General features: G+C 49.9%; 1 protein-coding gene across 2 annotated transcripts in view; it reads left to right on the top strand.

Moving 5' to 3' along the window:
• Positions 1-19808, top strand: part of ULK1 (unc-51 like autophagy activating kinase 1) — a 219300-nt gene that overhangs the window by 80611 nt on the left and 118881 nt on the right. For both annotated transcript variants that reach the window (XM_069215341.1, XM_069215340.1), the window contains exons 6-8: positions 7845-8018; positions 12329-12402; positions 14188-14289. In XM_069215341.1, the coding sequence (XP_069071442.1) occupies positions 7845-8018; positions 12329-12402; positions 14188-14289 (350 nt within the window). The remainder of the gene's footprint in view (positions 1-7844; positions 8019-12328; positions 12403-14187; positions 14290-19808) is intronic.

Raw genomic sequence — 19808 nt, 5'->3', positions numbered from 1 at the left:
GAGCATCTCCCCCCTCAGACAGAGCCAGCCTTCAGACCAGACCCACTAGTGACAGGATGCGGGCCTCTCTCAGACAGAGCCAGCCTTCAGACAGAACCAGCCTTCAGACCAGGTTCACTAGTGACCAGGATGTGGGCCTCTCCCCTCAGACACAGCCAGCCTTCAGACCAGGTTCACTAGTGACCAGGATGTGGGCCTCTCCCCCTCAGACACAGCCAGTCTTCAGACCAGATCCCACTAGTGACCAGGATGCAGGCCTCTCCCCTCAGAAACAGCCAGTCTTCAGACCAGACCCACTAGTGACCAGGATGTGGGCCTCTCCCTCAGACAGAGCCAGCCTTCCGACCAGGTTCACTAGTGACCAGGATGTGGGCTTCTCCCCTCAGACAGAGCCAGATTTCAGACCAGATCCACTAGTGACCAGGATGCGGGCCTCTCCCTCAGACAGAGCCAGCCTTCAGACCAGGTTCACTAGTGACCAGGATGCAGGCCTCTCTTCTCAGACAGAGCCAGCCTTCAGACAGAACCAACCTTCCGACCAGGTTCACTAGTGACCAGGATGTGGGCTTCTCCCCTCAGACAGAGCCAGCCTTCAGACCAGGTTCACTAGTGACCAGGATGTGAGCATCTCCCTCAGACAGAGCCAGTGTTCAGACCAGATCCCACTAGTGACCAGGATGTGGGCTTCTCCCTCAGACAGAGCCAGTCTTCAGACCAGATCCCACTAGTGACCAGGATGTGGGCCTCTCCCTCAGACAGAGCCAGCCTTCAGACCAGACCCACCAATCCCTGATCTTGGTTCTGCATATTCCTCCCAGGATGCCACGCGTGTGTGGTCTCGGGTTAGTGCCTGGCGTTTTGTGGCATTGGGATTAAAAGCCGTGCCCAGCGGAGCTCTCAAGGTTTGAAAATTACCAGGAGCGAGAACGAATTTGCATGTTCCCTTATGTGACAGCAAGTGATGTTAGACATCAGTGACAACATAGGAACTGTGAGGTAAATGATAAAACAGCCAACGTGACCTTAAAATTAAGAGAATATCATCAAAAACTCCAGGATGGCAGAGTGTTTCGTGCGTCCCATCAAAGTGAGGAGTTGGTGGGAGTGTCCCAAACTTCTGCAGCTCGAGAAGAGTTTAGAGGACAAGTGTGACATTTAGTCCACTGTGAGTGAGAGCTGAATCTGACCTCCAGATGCGGAGGTGTCACGCGGAATGAGTGACACTTGAGGTGTCTAGTCCACTTGGCCCATGCATGAAATACCCGTGGATGATTGTCGGATTTCAGATAATGGTGATACTGTTCAATATTTTCATAATTACTATTCGTAATCGATGTTTTTCTAACCTACCTGCTTTGCTTGAGGGCGGGGAGAGGAGAGATATGGCCGGCTTCTCGCCGCTGAAGCCAAAGCTGCAACCCTTAGCGTGTTGCTGCAACCACTCATCTCACCCGGAAGTGACTGGTGCCAGGTCAGGCCAAGTGGAAAAAGCAGAAACCGGTCTGGCTGCTGAGAAATCAATCCTCAGTGCTGACTCATTTCTAGCCTTGTAGTGTTTCCATTTTTAACTCTGTTGAATATTGTATTTCTAAGGAAATGGCTCCCTGTTGCAGTTACCCCCCACTTTTTGCCTGATACTGATGCTGACTTGACTGAGAAGTGTGCAGGTCCCTGCTAACCAGGCCCCAGCACCAGTGTTCTTTCACCTAAAATGTACCATTGTTTCCACAATTGGCACACCCCTGGCACACAGATAAGTCCCTTGTAAAAGGTACCAGTGGTACCAAGGGCCCTGTGACCAGGGAAGGTCCCTAAGGGCTGCAGCATGTGTTGTGCCACCCTAAGGGACCCCTCACCTAACACATGCACACTGCCATTGCAGATTGTGTGTGTTAGTGGGGAGAAAAAGGCAAAGTCAACATGGCATCCCCCTCGGGATGCCATGCACACAAAATACTGCCTGTGGCATAGGTAAGTCACCCGTTTAGCAGGCCTTACAGCCCTAAGGAAGGGTGCACTATACTACAGGTGAGGGCATAGCTGCATGAGCAATATGCCCCTACAGTGTCTAAGTCTATTCTTAGACATTGTAAGTACAGTTGTGGCCATATTAAGTATATGGTCTGGGAGTTTGTCAAAAACGAACTCCACAGCTCCATAATGGCTACACTGAATACTGGGAAGTTTGGTATCAAACTTCTCAGAATAATAAACCCACACTGATGCCAGTGTTGGATTTATTAAAAATGTACACAGAGGGCATCTTAGAGATGCCCCCTGTATTTTACCCAGTTGTTCAGTGCAGGACTGACTGGTCTGTGCCAGCCTGCTGCTGAGAGACGAGTTTCTGACCCCATGTGGTGAGGTCCTTTGTGCTCTCTGAGGACAGAAACAAAAGCCTGCTCTGGGTGGAGGTGCTTCACACCTCCCCCTGCAGGAACTGTAACACCTAGCAGTGAGCCTCAAAGGCTCAGGCTTCATGTTACAATGCCCCAGGGCACTCCAGCTAGTGGAGATGCCCGCCCCGTGGACACAGCCCCCACTTTTGGCGGCAAGTCCAGAGGAGATAATGAGAAAAACAAGGAGGAGTCACCCACCAGTCAGGACAACGCCTAAGTTGTCCTGAGCTGAGGTGACCCCTGCCTTTAGAAATCCTCCATCTTGATTTTGGAGGATTCCCCCAATAGGAATAGGGATGTGCCCCCCTCCCCTCAGGGAGGAGGCACAAAGAGGGTGTAGCCACCCTCAAGGACAGTAGCCATTGGCTACTGCCCTCCCAGACCTAAACACACCCCTAAATTCAGTATTTAGGGGCACCCCAGAACCCAGGAAATCAGATTCCTGCAACCTGAAGACGAAGAAGGACTGCTGACCTGAAAGCCCTGCAGAGAAGACGGAGACACCAACTGCTTTGGCCCCAGCCCTACCGGCCTGTCTCCCCACTTCAAGAAAAACTGCACCAGCGACGCGTCCCCCAGGGTCCAGCGACCTCTGAAGCCTCAGAGGACTACCCTGCATCTAAAAGGACCAAGAACTCCAGAGGACAGCGACTCTGCTCCAAAGAAGAAACAACTTTGCAACAAAGAAACAAACTTTAAAGGACTGCACGTTTCCCGCCGGAAGCGTGAGACTTTCCACTCTCCACCCAACGCCCCCGGCTCGACCTGCGGAGAACCAACACTACAGGGAGGACTCCCCGGCGACTGCAACCCTGTGAGTAGCTAGAGTTGACCCCCCTGAACTCCCACAGCGACGCCTGCAGAGGGAATCCAGAGGCTCCCCCTGACTGCGACTGCCTGCTTCTAAGAACCCAACGCCTGGTAAAGACACTGCACCCGCAGCCCCCAGGACCTGAAGAATCCGACCTCCAGTGCAGAAGTGACCCCCAGGTGGCCCTCTCCCTTGCCCAGGTGGTGGCTACCCCGAGGAGCCCCCCCCTTGCCTGCCTGCTTCGCTGAAGAGACCCCTGGGTCTCCCATTGAACTCCATTGCAAACCCGACGCCTGTTTGCACTCTGCACCCGGCCGCCCCCGTGCCCCTGAGGGTGTACTTTTTGTGCTGACTTGTCCCCCCCCCCCCCCCCATACCCCCCCACCACCCCCAGGTGCCCTGCAATACCCCCCTGGTCTGCCCTCCGAAGTCGCGGGTACCTACCTGCTGGCAGACTGGAACCTGGGCACCCCCTTCTCCATTGAAGCCTATGTGTTTTGGGCACCACTTTGACCTCTGCCCCTGACCGGCCCCGAGCTGCTGGTGTGGTAACTTTGGGGTTGCCCTGAACCCCCAACGGTGGGCTACCTTGGACCCAACTTTGAACCCTTTAGGTGGTTTACTTACCTGCAAAACTAACAAACACTTACCTCCCCCAGGAACTGTTGAAATTTGCACTGTCTAGTTTTAAAATAGCTTATTGCAATTATTGCCAAAACTGTACATGCTATTTTGCTGATTCAAAGTTCCTATGATACCTAAGTGAAGTACCTTTCATTTGAAGTATTCATTGTAAATCTTGAACCTGTGGTTCTTAAAATAAACTAAGAAAATATATTTTTCTATACAAAAACCTATTGGCCTGGAATTGTCTTTGAGTGTGTGTTCCTCATTTATTGTCTGCGTGTGAACAACAAATGCTTAACACTACCCTCTGATAAGCCTACTGCTCGACCACACTACCACAAAATAGAGCATTAGAATTATCTCTTTTTGCCACTATCTTACCTCTAAGGGGAACCCTTGGACTCTGTGCATACTATTTCTCACTTTGAAATAGTACATACAGAGCCAACTTCCTACAGTATTGTATTATATTATGGCATTTGTATAGCGCTTACTACCCCTCTGTGCGACACTGAAGTGCTTATCCACATGGGTAGCATGATACACTGTGTGGGCCTGTGGTTGTATGTGAGCCGCTGAAGTGCTTATCCACATGGGTAGCATGATACACTGTGTGGGCGTGTGGTTGTATGTGGGCCGTTGAAGTGCTTATCCACACAAGTACCACAATACACTGTGTGGTTGTATATGGGGCGCTGAAGTGTTTATCCACACAGGTAGGATACACTGTGAGGATGTGTGGTTGTATATGGGGTGCTGAAGTGTTTATCCACACAGGTAGAAGGATACACTGTGAAGATGTGTGGTTGTATATGGGGTGCTGAAGTGTTTATCCACACAGGTAGAAGGATACACTGTGAGGATGTGTGGTTGTGTATGGGCTGCTGAAGTGCTTATCCACACAGGTAGAAGGATACACTGTGAGGATGTGTGGTTGTATGTGGGCCGCTGAAGTGCTTATCCACACAAGTACCACAATACACTGTGAGGATGTGTGGTTGTATGTGGGTCTCTGAAGTGCTTATCCTCACAAGTACCACAATACATTGTGAGGATGTTTGGTTGTATATGGGGCACTGAAGTGCTTATCCACACAGGTACCACAATACTCTGTGAGGATGTGTGGTTGTATGTGTGCCGCTGAAGTGCTTATCCACACAGGTACCACAATACACTGTGAGGATGTGTGGTTGTATGTGGGCCGCTGAAGTGCTTATCCACACAGGTACCACAATACACTGTGAGGATGTGTGGCTGTATCTGGGCCGCTGAAGTGCTTATCCACACAGGTACCACAATACACTGTGAGGATGTGTGGTTGTATGTGGGCCGCTGAAGTGCTTATCCACACAGGTACCACAATACACTGTGAGGATGTGTGGCTGTATCTGGGCCGCTGAAGTGTTTATCCACACAGGTAGAAGGATACACTGTGAGGATGTGTGGTTGTGTGTGGGCCGCTGAAGTGCTTAGCCACACAGTTACCACAATACACTGTGAGGATGTGTGGTTGGATCTGGGCCGCTGAAGTGCTTATCCACACAGGTTGAACAATACACTGTGAGGATGTGTGGTTGTATGTGGGCGCTGAAGTGCTTATCCACACAGGTACCACAATACTATGTGTGGTTGAATGTGGGCCGCTGAAGTGCTTATCCACACAGGTACCACTGTGAGGATGTGTGGCTCTATGTGGGCCGCTGAAGTGCTTATCCACACAAGTACCACAATACACTGTGAGGATGTGTGGTTGTATGTGGGCCGCTGAAGTGCTTATCCACACAGGTACCACAATACACTGAGGATGTGTGGTTGTATGTGGGCCGCTGAAGTGCTTATCCACACAGGTACCACAATACACTGAGGATGTGTGGCTGTCTGTGGGCCGCCGAAGTGCTTATCCACAGGGGTAGCATGCTGCACCCTGTGGTTGCATGTGGGGTGCTGAAGTGCTCATCTACACGGATAGCACTCCGCACCACGTGTGTGTGGTTGAAGTGTGATGTCCTTGCTTTAAGCTTTAGTGGAACATGTTTCCGTGCCGTGTGTGATGCCCAACATGGTGCGGACATCATGTTATGGGACGCAGCACTTGGCAATGTGATAGAGAAGGATGTTTGAGAGTTAGACAGTTTTTGTTGTTCATATTCTATTAGAAGCTCTGATTAGCTCTGCAGGTCTCTTTATTGTGTTGGAAGTGTATTTTTATGTTCACAGACCAATTTCCCATCCTAACTGTCGCTGGAGGTCGTCTGTGCTGAGATCTTATGTAGAACTAGGGGACCCACAGATCTGCCCAGATAAATTACATTATAGCCCACCTTTATATGATTGCCATTATGGCATGTAAAGTATGGCGGTTGGATTAAATGCAGTCTGTTATAATTATGCATTTTGAGTCTGGCTTGACAGCTCAGCTGTTTATGTGAACACCAGAAAAAGAGCTTTCAGTAGTATCACGGAAGGAGGGAGGGGCTTAGACGTCATCAACATGCTGACTTTCTTGAGTACAGTTTTTGATTGGGCAAACGTTGTGTGCTTCCACTGAAAGAAGTGCTTGTATTGCAGTATTTGCCTTGTGGGGAAGGGTACGCTCAATACAGCTAGACTGTGTTGGTCATGGTTGCATGCCAATGATGAAGGCTATAAACCTGGCCTGTATAGTATGAAAAGTTGTGATAAAGGCAGAAGGCCGGACGTATATTATTGTGAAAAGCTTATGTTAAAGCTAATAGGCATTTAGGGGTGGATTGCTGTCTCACAGATTACCTGAAGGTGATGGTTACCACTGCTGGCAAACCACGGGATAGAATATATGCATTGTAAAAATCCCTGCTAAGTCCTCCGAGGAGAGAGATTATTTTGTTTTGTCAACTGTAATTGTGTACATATTTATAATGTCATTCCTGTATACCTGATAGTTGCCTTGTGTGAAAACCAACTCATAAAGTAGCTCTGGATTGCTTATGGTGGCAATCCTGTGATAAAGGTTAAAGCCCTGATTGGTTCATTGGGAACAGTTATGGCAGATGTCATAGGTCTGATCTGTTTCTTATGACATTCTAGATGAAGGCCGAGTGTCTGATGTTTTATTATGATAAAGTAAATAGGCCTTTAAGAGTGGATTGTTTTTGCACCGTGTCAAAGCTTGCATGCATGCATTTTGTTGTATGTTGTCTCAGAGGTCACCTTATTAGGCAAGGAGTTTCGTGAAATAACCACTGTGAAAACCCTAGGGGTAGAAGGTTTGCACTATAATACATCTAGCTAGTATGGTGAAAGTTCAAACCAACCGCCAGCTGCTATGTTTAATTGTGTTTGTCATTGTTAGCATGTTGCCCTTTTATACTTTTATTTTTTTAATTTATCTTGCAGAGTTTGTGGTGTGTGTTTTATTTTGGGTGTGTAAGTGGAGGAATGAGTTTGTGGCTGGGTGAATGATTTCATTGGTGAGCGACTGCATGTCTCATAACTTATTGAGTTTCCTAAAACTATCAACGAAGACGCAGTTTCTTTTATAAGCCAGGCCTATTGGAATTACCAATGCTTGTTGTCACTATAGGATGTCGGTGTTCAGGGTATGGGACTATTTAGGAGCTTCATGCTGGGCTCTTTTAGACTTGTCCAGTGTCTAGCAGTATGTGACAGACCTCCTGCTAAATAGCCCCCCACCCCGCTGGAAAAGACGGGACCTGTTTGGCTGCAGGAACATGTACCACAGATGTACTTCCAATGGTGGTGGCACCTCAGACCCACAATGGTAGAGGTTCTCCAAAGAGTGACAGTGTTGTTGGGTGACCAAGCCTAGTCCCTCCTTATACTCAGGCTTAAAGCGCCTCCTACTATGATGGGTTGTGGGAATGTGTATCCCAAGGGTGGGCTCCCGGTCCCACTTTACCTGGGATGTTGAGTGATTTCACAACTCTACAGCCAGAGGTTGTTTATGAACTTTGGTCAGAAGGTAAAAGATAGAGTTCTCACCTTTACGCATGTTTTCCTCCCTCCAGCTATGAGGACTCTCAGCGAAGACACCATCAGGGTCTTCCTTCAGCAGATCGCCGGAGCCATGCGGATCCTGCACAGTAAAGGCATCATTCACCGAGACCTGAAGCCTCAGAACATCCTGCTGTCCTACACCGGGGGCCGCAAGTCCAACCCCAACAACATCCGCATAAAGATAGGTGAGGCCCCCCCCCCGGCTCTGAGGCTGTGTAGGTGGGATTGGCACCCTGTGGGGATCCTGCCCACGTGGAGTGGGCTCTGTTCATACACACCCTGCCCACCTTCTATAATGACCCTCCATGACTCGCGACGAGTCTAGTCTACTCGCGGTCTATCAGCACGAAGTACACTGAGGCCTGAGAAGCCTGGCATATTTTGCATGGGAATCCTCATGTACACAAGGAAACTTTAAAGGGCTAGTGAAGCTTGGAGACTTGGTGTAAAGGGTGACTGTGTCCTGTAGTTGCTAAACTCACAGGGAGATGGAAGACACCTGTCTGGGCTCTTGGAGACAGGAAGCACCAGGTATGTAGCAGAGGTGCAGGTTAGAGCAAGCACCAGGTGTGCTCAGCTGTGTAGACTTCCAGAATGATGGTGAGACAGCCCTCCCTCTGATGTGTGGACTCTCAGAGCTATGGAGAACCAGGCCCTCCTCTGGTGTGTGAACTCTCAGGGCTATGGAGAACCAGGCCCTCCTCTGGTGTGTGAACCCTCAGGGTGAATGAGAACCAGCTCTCCCTCGGTGTGTAGGCTCTCAGGGTGAATGACAACCAGCTCTCCCTCAGTGTGTGGACTCTCAGAGCTATGGAGAACCAGGCCCTCCTCTGGTGTGTAAACTCTAGGGGTGAATGAGAACCAGCTCTTCCTCAGTGTGTGGACTCTCAGAGCTATGGAGAACCAGGCCCTCCTCTGGTGTGTGAACCCTCAGGGTGAATGAGAACCAGCTCTCCCTCGGTGTGTAGGCTCTCAGGGTGAATGACAACCAGCTCTCCCTCAGTGTGTGGACTCTCAGAGCTATGGAGAACCAGGCCCTCCTCTGGTGTGTGAACTCTCAGGGTGAATGAGAACCAGCTCTCCCTCGGTGTGTAGGCTCTCAGAGCTATGGAGAAAAAGGCCCTCCTCTGGTGTGTGGACTCTCAGGGTGAATGAGAGCCAGCCCTCCCTCTGATGTGTGGACTCTCAGAGCTATGGAGAACCAGGCCCTCCTCTGGTGTGTGAACTCTCAGGGTGAATGAGAACCAGCTCTCCCTCGGTGTGTAGGCTCTCAGAGCTATGGAGAAAAAGGCCCTCCTCTGGTGTGTGAACCCTCAGGGTGAATAAGAACCAGCTCTCCCTCGGTGTGTAGGCTCTCAGGGTGAATGACAACCAGCTCTCCCTCAGTGTGTGGACTCTCAGAGCTATGGAGAACCAGGCCCTCCTCTGGTGTGTAAACTCTAGGGGTGAATGAGAACCAGCTCTTCCTCAGTGTGTGGACTCTCAGAGCTATGGAGAACCAGGCCCTCCTCTGGTGTGTGAACCCTCAGGGTGAATGAGAACCAGCTCTCCCTCGGTGTGTAGGCTCTCAGGGTGAATGACAACCAGCTCTCCCTCAGTGTGTGGACTCTCAGAGCTATGGAGAACCAGGCCCTCCTCTGGTGTGTGAACTCTCAGGGTGAATGAGAACCAGCTCTCCCTCGGTGTGTAGGCTCTCAGAGCTATGGAGAAAAAGGCCCTCCTCTGGTGTGTGGACTCTCAGGGTGAATGAGAGCCAGCCCTCCCTCTGATGTGTGGACTCTCAGAGCTATGGAGAACCAGGCCCTCCTCTGGTGTGTGGACTCTCAGGGTGAATGAGAACCAGCTCTCCCTCAGTGTTTGGGCTCTCAGGGTGAATGACAACCAGCTCTCCCTCAGTGTGTAGGCTCTCAAGGTGAATGACAACCAGCTTTCCCTCGGTGTGTGGACTCTCGGGGTGAATGAGAACCAGCTCTCCCTCGGTGTGTAGGCTCTCAGGGTAAATAACAACCAGCTCTTCCTCAGTGTGTGGACTCTCGGGGTGAATGAGAACCAGCTGTCCCTCGGTGTATGGACTCTCAGGGTGAATGAGCACCAGCTCTCCCTCGGTTTGTGGACTCTCAGGGTGATGGAGAACCCCACTCTCCCGCTGGTATGTTGATTTTCAGGGAGAATAAGAGACTGCTCTTCCTGGGGTATATAGCCTTTCCGGCGACGGAGAACCGGCTGTCCCTCCTGTGTGCGGTCTCTCGGGGTGATGGAGAGACTGCTCCGCCTCTGGTGGTGTGCTGTCTCTCGAGGTGATGAAGAGACAGCTCCCTCTCTGGTGTGTGGATTCTCAGGGTGAATGAGAACCTGCTGTCCCTCCTGTGTGCGGTCTCTCGGGGTGATGGAGAGACTGCTCCGCCTCTGGTGGTGTGCTGTCTCTCGGGGTGATGGAGAGACTGCTCCGCCTCTGGTGTGTGGATTCTCAGGGTGAATGAGAACCTGCTGTTCCTCCTGTGTGCGGTCTCTCGGGGTGATGGAGAGACTGCTCCGCCTCTGGTGGTGTGCTGTCTCTCGAGGTGATGAAGAGACAGCTCCCCCTCTGGGGTGTGGATTCTCAGGGTGAATGAGAACCTGCTGTCCCTCCTGTGTGCAGTCTCTCGGGGTGATGGAGAGACTGCTCCGCCTCTGGTGGTGTGCTGTCTCTCGAGGTGATGAAGAGACAGCTCCCCCTCTGGTGTGTGGGCTTTCAGAGCAGTTGAGAGCCCCCTTTGCCTTGTGTGCACCCTGTTGGGGGTGGAGGGCCATTTGACACTGTGTTTCATAGGTTCTCGCTGCAGTAAGGAGCCAAGCGTTCCTCTGGTGTCTCTTGGAAGAGTGAAATACCATCTGTCCCTCTGGTCTGTACAGTGTCACTGCAGATGCCGTAGGTGATGTCATGTGACATCTTGAGCAGTGCATTGTGGGAGTTCGAGATGCTAAGGTAACCTAAACATGAAGTAATATCTCTTTCCCTTTAATTGAAGTTGTTCATGAATTACTCCTGATTTCTATTACTATAGGGTAGTCCTTCCTTTGTTAGGCCCCGTAATGTTCACTCAACTAAAGCTACAATGCTATCACAGCTCCACCAATCACTGCCCTTGTCTGTGGCTGTTGTCGAGCCACGTTCACAGCTGTGATGTTAAGCTCAGGACTGGCCCGTCATTGTTATGAGGATGGTGAGCTGGTCACGTGGCAGGGTGTTCTACCCATAGTGCTTTTAACCATACACAGAGATGAAGCAGCTAACTGACAGGGTCATTCACCAATGAGGACATCAGCATCACCACTCTAGAGTAACAGAGTGATCCATTAGTCCCTGAGTGTCTGAGATCATATGGTGGAGTGTCCGAGACAATATGAAGGATCGGCCACTAGCCACTGAGTGTCTCAGGGGCGTAACACAAGCCCCTGCAGCATCTGTGGCACAGGCCCCCCAATCCTTCAGGAGCCCCAAACCCTTCAGAACAGCCCATTCCACCCCAGGTCAGTGAATATCTGTGAGACATGGGATACTCGGGGACCCCTCTTCATGTTCTTCGGGGTCCATATCAATGTACATTATATCCATAAGTGTCCAAGATCACATGGGTGGCTGGTCAGTAGCCCCCCAGTGTTTGAGATCATATAGAGGATTGGCCAATAACCTTCATGTGTTTGAGATCATATGGAGGATTGGCCAATACCTTCCAAGTGTCGAAGATCACATGAAGGATTGGCCAGTACCTTTAAAGTGTCAAAGGTCACATGAAGGATTGGCCAGTAGCTTCCAGATGTCGAAGATCACATGAAGGATTGGCCAGTAGCTTCCAGATGTCGAAGATCACATGAAGGATTGGCCAGTAGCTTCCAGATGTCGAAGATCACATGAAGGATTGGCCAGTAGCTTCCAGATGTCGAAGATCACATGAAGGATTGGCCAGTAGCTTCCAGATGTCGATGGTCACATGAAGGATGCGCCAATAGCTTCCAGATGTCGAAGATCACATGAAGGATTGGCCAATAGCTTCCAGATGTCGAAGATCACATGAAGGATTGGCTGATACTCACTGAGTGTCGAAGATCACATGAAGGATTGGCTGATACCCACTGAGTGTCGAAGATCACATGAAGGGTTGGCCGATACCCACTGAGTGTCGAAGATCACATGAAGGGTTGGCTGATACCCACTGAGTGTCGAAGATCACATGAAGGGTTGGCCGATACCCACTGAGTGTTGAACATCATACGCAGGATTGGCCGGTAACACAGGAGTGGCCAGCATTGGGTTAAGGAGCAGGCCCTGCTCGCCTTTAGGCTGGCCCATCTCCGACAGGGAGTCTGTGATTGAAATTTTAGATGCCAAGGTTGCCCCGTACCCCTTTGTGGCCACTCCATATGTGCTAACTGGGATCTAATGAAGATTTACTTCTACGTGGTACAAATAGGTTGATACATACGTTTAATTCTTGTGCTGTTCTTTCTGTTTCAGCGGACTTTGGATTTGCCCGATACCTGCAGACCAATATGATGGCAGCGACCTTGTGTGGCTCACCCATGTACATGGTAAGTGGAGACCTCCTCCAGGAGACCATCTGAGGGCACAGGGGGTGGTATTAGCTAGACACACCTCTGTGAGGGGGAAGGAGTAAACCCTGCACTTGTTATTCCTTAACTTGGGGTAACACACACACAAAGTACCCTCTAGCTCTCCCACTCCCAAGTCACACTCCAGTTCCTGTGAAACAGAGGACAGGATTTCATAACTCTAACAGGAATGAGTCATAGAAGCTGGAACACGGTGTGCTTGTCCCTGCAGTAACTTCTGCGTACAAGCTGATGGCCTTTAGCCCCGAGTTTGGAGAGCCACCCTCCAGCCCACACTCACGCTTCGTTATTCCTGGGTCATTAGTTAAGCAAACTTTTCCTGGAAGCTGCAGGGCTTTGCTTTCTAGCTGGAGCTGAGCTGACTGCAGCTCGGAGTTGTTTTCTTTCCTTCGTTGCGAGTTCTCAGGTATCAGGTGCCCTCCTTTCATCGACCTCAGGTAGAACTTCAGTGCTCAGGCTTCTGTGGCTGCGCCCTCGTGCTCTGGCGGGGAACGAGGCTCACACCCAAACACTTCATTCCATTTTCTGTCCACTGCTGTGCAGTGCTTAATTTGTGCTTGTTGTTTCCGGTGCTGAGCACCGGCACTTATTTTTGAGGGCCGGGGCTTATTCTTCTGCCTCAAGCATTTACTCCGAGCAAAAGACACATCTGGGAAAGACAGAGGAAGGGAAAAACGAAAAAGTGTCACAAAGGGAGAAAGTAGAAAGCTGCAAGAGTGAGCTGAAGGGGCAGGGAGTGGCGTTGCATGCATTGAACAGGCCCGAGGTGGCTTCAGGATTACGCTGCTTTAGGATTCCATGTTCACGTATTTAATTGCAGCAGCCCCGTGTTTAAGAGGAAGGCTTTGGGCACCGGCACCTTTTTATTTACAAATTAAGCACTGCTGCTGTGGTGTTCAGGTGTGAGAAGTGGCTAATATTCTAGTTCCTTAACGATGGGAACCTTCCTCCCCCATTCGATTCGCCACCAGCGATGGTGCGGGTAAGTGCTCCTTCCTGAACATGTTCAACGGAAGGTCTGTGTTTCCTACAAAGACTCGGCCTCCAGCGGCGTGACGCGGGGCGAAGCCTGGAGGCGCCGGCAGAACATGTAGGGTGTGCTTTTACAGCAACACGCGATATTAATGCTCAGTGCCAGGATACCCTCACGGGTGACAAGTTGTGCTCTACAAGTTGACTGATTGATTGATCCTGTGTTAGGCTGACCCAGCAGACATACATAGCTCATCCTAGCCATACCACACTGCAGGTGTGCAGCTCACCCACATCTTTCTACCTTCTCCGCCATACTGCCAGAGATTAGACTTACTTTTAGCTTCTTAAATAGAGGTGAGCTGAGGCCGGCTGCTGAACAAGGATTAGAAGCCGCCTGTTCCCAAGTGAAGGGCAGGCCGGGGCAGTGCCATGCTGGTTCACAGCCTGCTTGCCTTCTGTGTGCCTGCTCAGCCCTGAAGCATACTGTCAGGAAGCCCACTGCATAAGGGGCGGAGACATGCTCCAAAAGCTGTGTGTAGAGATTGTCAAGAAGGAAGGCATGTCACCCATGAAGCTTGGCATACCATGTGTCATTTCAGGCATTGGTGCAGTCGATGAATACTGCGGGTTCTATCGATCACTGTTTACCTTTGTCCCATGCAGTGACGGTAACCTGTGCCTGAAGGCTTACCCTCTGCTCAGTGAAGTTTATCCCGGGGTCTACCCTTGGCTCAGGTTTCATGTGTATTTGATGTGTCTTCCCTGCAGGCTCCAGAGGTGATCATGTCTCAACATTACGATGCCAAGGCCGACCTGTGGAGCATCGGTACCATCATTTACCAGTGTCTCACTGGCAAGGCCCCCTTCCAGGTGAGTGTGGTGTGCCCCCCTTCCTTCTGCCGTTGTGCACTTCCTGCCTCATGATGCTGTGAAAATGGCTTTCAGTGCTGCTGTACTTTATTGTATTATTGCACATGGGACTGTGTAATCCCATTATAAATGCCAGTTTCTAATCTCTTTATGATCAGTGTCTTGTGACACACCTAGTTGCCGATTATAAAGAAAAGACGTCAGAACCTGTCTGTAATAAGTTATTACAGTCGAGTTTTGATGTCAGGTGCCTGCTGCCAGAGCCGGCAGCCGAGGTGAAAGGCAGGTCAGGTCACGAGCGTAATTAATCAGCTGTTTAAAGAAATAAAAATAAAGCTTTGCTTTTCTTTCTTCTGCCGTATTTCAGTGAGGAGCAGAAAACATGTTTATTTTTTGTACTCGTTAGCTAACTATAGAAAAGTTAAAGTTAGAATCTTTCTACATGTTTCTATAAATTCGAGCTGTTGCAGGTTTTTCTTTAAACTGGCTTGAACTGGATTGTTTCTAATATCTTTTTTGCAACAAATATCTAACAGGTTTTTTGAAGTGTTTAATTATGCAATAAACATTGTATTGTTATCCGTCATGTTTGCAAAGCTGCTCGCACTTTCATATGAAAGAGTTACACCCCTGAGTTTGAAGTAGTTTGTGTCAAGGTGATGTGTGTCCATGTATTATATGGGATAAAGTACCCCCTGGCATACATGATAAGGATATTTCAAGTTTAAAAGCCACTGCTCTGTATGAGTTTGGAACTCCTCAGTGAACAGTGAAAACCTTATAATGTACGGCAGTGGGTATTTGGGTACTTCATCCCGTATGTATTATATTGCAGTATTTATATAGCGCTTACCTGCCCTATGTGGGGCAATGAAGTGCTTACCTACTTGGGTAGCAAGCTGTGCCGTGTAGGGTGTGTGGTTGGGAGGATGTTGCCTGTATTTTCATCATTTGCGGGAAGTGTTTCCATGTTGTGCGCAATGACCACTGAGGTGCTATTATTGTGTTATGGGACATAGCGCTTAGCAGTCTGGTGGATGCTTAGGTGTGAGAGACAGATGCCAAGGTTTATGGTGTTCTGAGTGATGCCAGCTTTGAACAGCTCTGCAGGTCCCGTTATGATATTTTTGTGATTATAGTGTGCTTAGTTGGTTGCTGCAATGGGTTGTCCACTCTTGTATGTTAGAGTGAAGCTGAAGGAAGGCACAGTGCCAGGAGCTCATGCAGGTCACGGTGACTACTTGTCAGACTTCCTCTGCTTACCTCGAACAGGCACAGCCATTCTCTTGCTTTCCTTCGTGATATCCAGTGCTGTCAGTCCCTGATCATGCTTCATTTGCACATCGACACATGCAGCCAAATGTTTGTCTTGTCTCTGATGTTGGGATGTCGAGTGTCTCAAAGGCGGTGCTTAATTTGAGCTCTGTAAGTTGCCGGACTGCTCGGTTTTTGGGTCACCGTGCTTCCACAAGCTCCGAAGGATGCTGGGGCGTGGAGCTCTGTGGGGTCCTGGCATGTCAATGACCTCTGAAGGATGCTGGGGCGTGGAGCTGTGCTGGGGAGTGGAGCTGTGTAGGGTCCTGGTATATCAGTGACCTCTAAAGGATGCTGGGGCGTGGAGCTGTGCTGGGGAGTGGAGCTGTGTAGGGTCCTGGTATGTTAATAACCGCGGAAGAATGCTGGGGCGTGAGCTGTGTAGGGTCCTGGTATGTCAATGACCTCTGAAGGATGCTGGGGCGTGGAGCTGTGTAGGATCCTAGTATGTCAATGACCTCTGAAGGATGCTGGGGCGTGGAGCTGTGCTGGGGCGTGGAGCTGTGTAGGATCCTGGTATGTCAATGACCTCTGAAGGATGCTGGGGCGTGGAGCTGTGTAGGGTCCTGGTATGTCAGTGACCTCTGAAGGATGCTGGGACGCTGAGTTTCCAGGTCATGGTGCTTTCTGTGAGCCTAGGGGATGCTGCAGTGTTGAGTTTCTGAGTTGAGATGCTTTATCTGAGCTCTGAAGGATACTGTGGTATCGAGTTTCCGTGTTCAGAAGCATGCAGGGGGGTTGTTTCCCGGCTGGAGGTACATTAACCTTCTAGTGATGGTTAATATGCCTTCCACTTATGCATGGGCAGCGAGAGGTGGATCTTTGGGAGCTAGAGATCTGTGCATGTGGCTCCTCGTTACATAGCGGGGCATGCACTGTCATTAGTGCACCGAGCTCAGTGCGGAAATGTGCACTGCTCTCTACAGCTCTGGCACATCTTCTGCCTTTAGTGTTGTTTCTTGCCCATCGGGAAGGATGCTGTGTCTTACCTATCGAAGGATGCTGTGTCTGGACTCTTGGAAGGATGCTGTGTCTTACCTATCGAAGGATGCTGTGTCTCGGCTCTTGGAAGGATGTTGTGCCTTACCTTTCGAAGGATGCTGTGTCTGGACTCTTGGAAGGATGCTGTCTTACCTATCGAAGGATGCTGTGTCTTACCTTTCGAAGGATGCTGTGTCTGGGCTCTTGGAAGGATGTTGTGTCTGGACTCTTGGAAGGATGCTGTGTCTTACCTATCGAAGGATGCCGTGTCTGGACTCTTGGAAGGATGCTGTGTCTTACCTATCGAAGGATGCTGTGTCTGGACTCTTCGAAGGATGCTGTGTCTGGGCTCTTGGAAGGATGTTGTGTCTTACCTTTAGAAGGATGCTGTGTCTGGACTCTTGGAAGGATGCCGTCTTACCTATCGAAGGATGCCGTCTTACCTATCGAAGGATGCTGTGTCTTACCTTTCGAAGGATGCTGTGTCTGGGCTCTTGGAAGGATGTTGTGTCTGGACTCTTGGAAGGATGCTGTGTCTTACCTATCGAAGGATGCTGTGTCTGGACTCTTGGAAGGATGCTGTGTCTTACCTATCAAAGGATGCTGTGTCTGGACTCTTGGAAGATGCTGTGTCTGGACTCTTGGAAGGATGCTGTGTCTGGACTCTTGGAAGGATGTTGTGTCTTACCTTTCGAAAGATGCTGTGTCTGGACTCTTGGAAGGATGCTGTGTCTTACCTATCGAAGGATGCTGTGTCTGGACTCTTGGAAGGATGCTGTGTCTGGACTCTTGGAAGGATGCTGTGTCTTACCTATCGAAGGATGCTGTGTCTGGACTCTTGGAAGGATGCTGTGTCTTACCTATCGAAGGATGCTGTGTCTGGACTCTTGGAAGGATGCTGTGTCTTACCTATCAAAGGATGCTGTGTCTGGACTCCTGGAAGGATGTTGTGTCTTACCTTTCGAAAGATGCAGGTGTCTGGACTTTTGGAGGGATGTTGTGTCTTACCTCTCGAAGGATGCTGTGTTTGGACTCTTGGAAGGATGCTGTGTTTTACCTATCGAAGGATACTGTCTGGGCTCTTGGAACTATGTTGTGTCTTACCTTTTGAAGGATGCTGTGTCTGGACTCTTGGAAGGATGTTGTGTTTGGACTATGGAAGGATGTTGTGTCTGGACTATTGGAAGGATCCTGTGTCTTACCTATCAAAGGATGTTGTGCCTGGGCTCTTGGAAGGATGCTGTGTCTTACCTATCGAAGGATGATGTGTCTGGACTCTTTGAAGGATGCTGTGTCTTACCTATCGAAGGATGCTGTGTCTGGACTCTTGGAAGGATGTTGTGTCTTACCTATCAAAGGATGCTGTGTCTGGACTTTTGGAAGGATGCTATGTCTTCACCATAAGAAGGATGCTGTTCCTTGACCATCTGGAAGGGTGCTGTATCTTGACCATCAGAAGGATGCTGTGTCTTGACCTTCTGGAAGGATGCTGTGTCTTGACCATCAGAAGGATGCTGTGTTTTGACCATCTAGGAGGATGGTGTGTCTTGACCATCTGGAAGGATGCTGTGTCTTGACCATCTGGAAGGATGCTGTGTCTTGACCATCTGGAAGGATGCTGTATCTTGACTATCGGAAGGATGCTGTGTCTTGACCTTCAATAGGATGCTGTGTCTTGATCGTCAAAAGGATGCTGTGTCTTGACCATCAAAAGTATGCTGTGTCTTGCCCATCAAAAGGATGCTGTGTCTTGACCTTCAATAGGATGCTGTGTCTTGACCGTCAAAAGGATGCTGTGTCTTGACCATCAAAACCTCGAACCACCAGGGCCTCTGAATGTATGAGCCTCGGACCAGCAGTGTCTATGAATGATTGAGCTTAGGACCAGCAGTGTCTAATGAATGTATGAGCCTCGGACCAGCAGTGAAGGTCTGAGCCTCGGACCAGCAGTGTCTGTGAATGATTGAGCCTCGGACCAGCAGTGTCGTATGAATGATTCAGCCTTGAACCAGCAGTGTCTGTGAATGTATGAGCCTTGGACCACTCTTGTCTAGTGAATGTATGAGCCTCGGACCAGCAGTGTCTATGAATGATTGAGCCTCGGACCAGCAGTGTCTGTGAATGATTGAGCCTCGGACCAGCAGTGTGTGTGAATGTATGAGCCTCGGACCAGCAGTGTCTATGAATGATTGAGCCTCGGACCAGCAGTGTCTGTGAATGTATGAGCCTCGGATCACTCTTGTCTAGTGAATGTATGAGCCTCGGACCAGCAGTGTCTATGAATGATTGAGCCTCGGACCAGCAGTGTCTATGAATGATTGAGCCTTGGACCAGTAGTGTCTATGAATGTATGAGCCTCGGACCACTCTTGTCTGGTGAATGTATGAGCCTCGGACCAGCAGTGTCTATGAATGATTGAGCCTCGGACCAGCAGTGTCTGTGAATGATTGAGCCTCGGACCAGCAGCGTCTGTGAATGATTGAGCCTTGGACCAGCAGTGTCTATGAATGATTGAGCCTTGGACCAGCAGTGTCTGTGAATGATTGAGCCTTGGACCAGTAGTGTCTATGAATGTATGAGCCTCGGACCACTCTTGTCTAGTGAATGTATGAGCCTCGGACCAGCAGTGAAGGTCTGAGCCTCAGACCAGCAGTGTCTAGTGAATGTATGAGCCTCGGACCAGCAGTGAAGGTCTGAGCCTCAGACCAGCAGTGTCTAGTGAAGGTATGAGCCTCGGACCACTCTTGCCTAGTGAATGTATGAGCCTCGGACCAGCAGTGTCTATGAATGATTGAGCCTCGGACCAGCAGTGTCTATGAATGATTGAGCCTCGGACCAGCAGTGTCTGTGAATGTATGAGCCTCGGATCACTCTTGTCTAGTGAATGTATGAGCCTCGGACCAGCAGTGTCTATGAATGATTGAGCCTCGGACCAGCAGTGTCTATGAATGATTGAGCCTTGGACCAGTAGTGTCTATGAATGTATGAGCCTCGGACCACTCTTGTCTGGTGAATGTATGAGCCTCGGACCAGCAGTGTCTATGAATGATTGAGCCTCGGACCAGCAGTGTCTGTGAATGATTGAGCCTCGGACCAGCAGCGTCTGTGAATGATTGAGCCTTGGACCAGCAGTGTCTATGAATGATTGAGCCTTGGACCAGCAGTGTCTGTGAATGATTGAGCCTTGGACCAGTAGTGTCTATGAATGTATGAGCCTCGGACCA

The sequence above is a fragment of the Pleurodeles waltl genome, chromosome 11, assembly GCF_031143425.1.
Source record: "Pleurodeles waltl isolate 20211129_DDA chromosome 11, aPleWal1.hap1.20221129, whole genome shotgun sequence".
Classification (NCBI taxonomy): domain Eukaryota; kingdom Metazoa; phylum Chordata; class Amphibia; order Caudata; family Salamandridae; genus Pleurodeles; species Pleurodeles waltl.
Note: the sequence above shows the minus strand (reverse complement) of the source record. Positions and strands in the feature narration are given on the sequence as shown.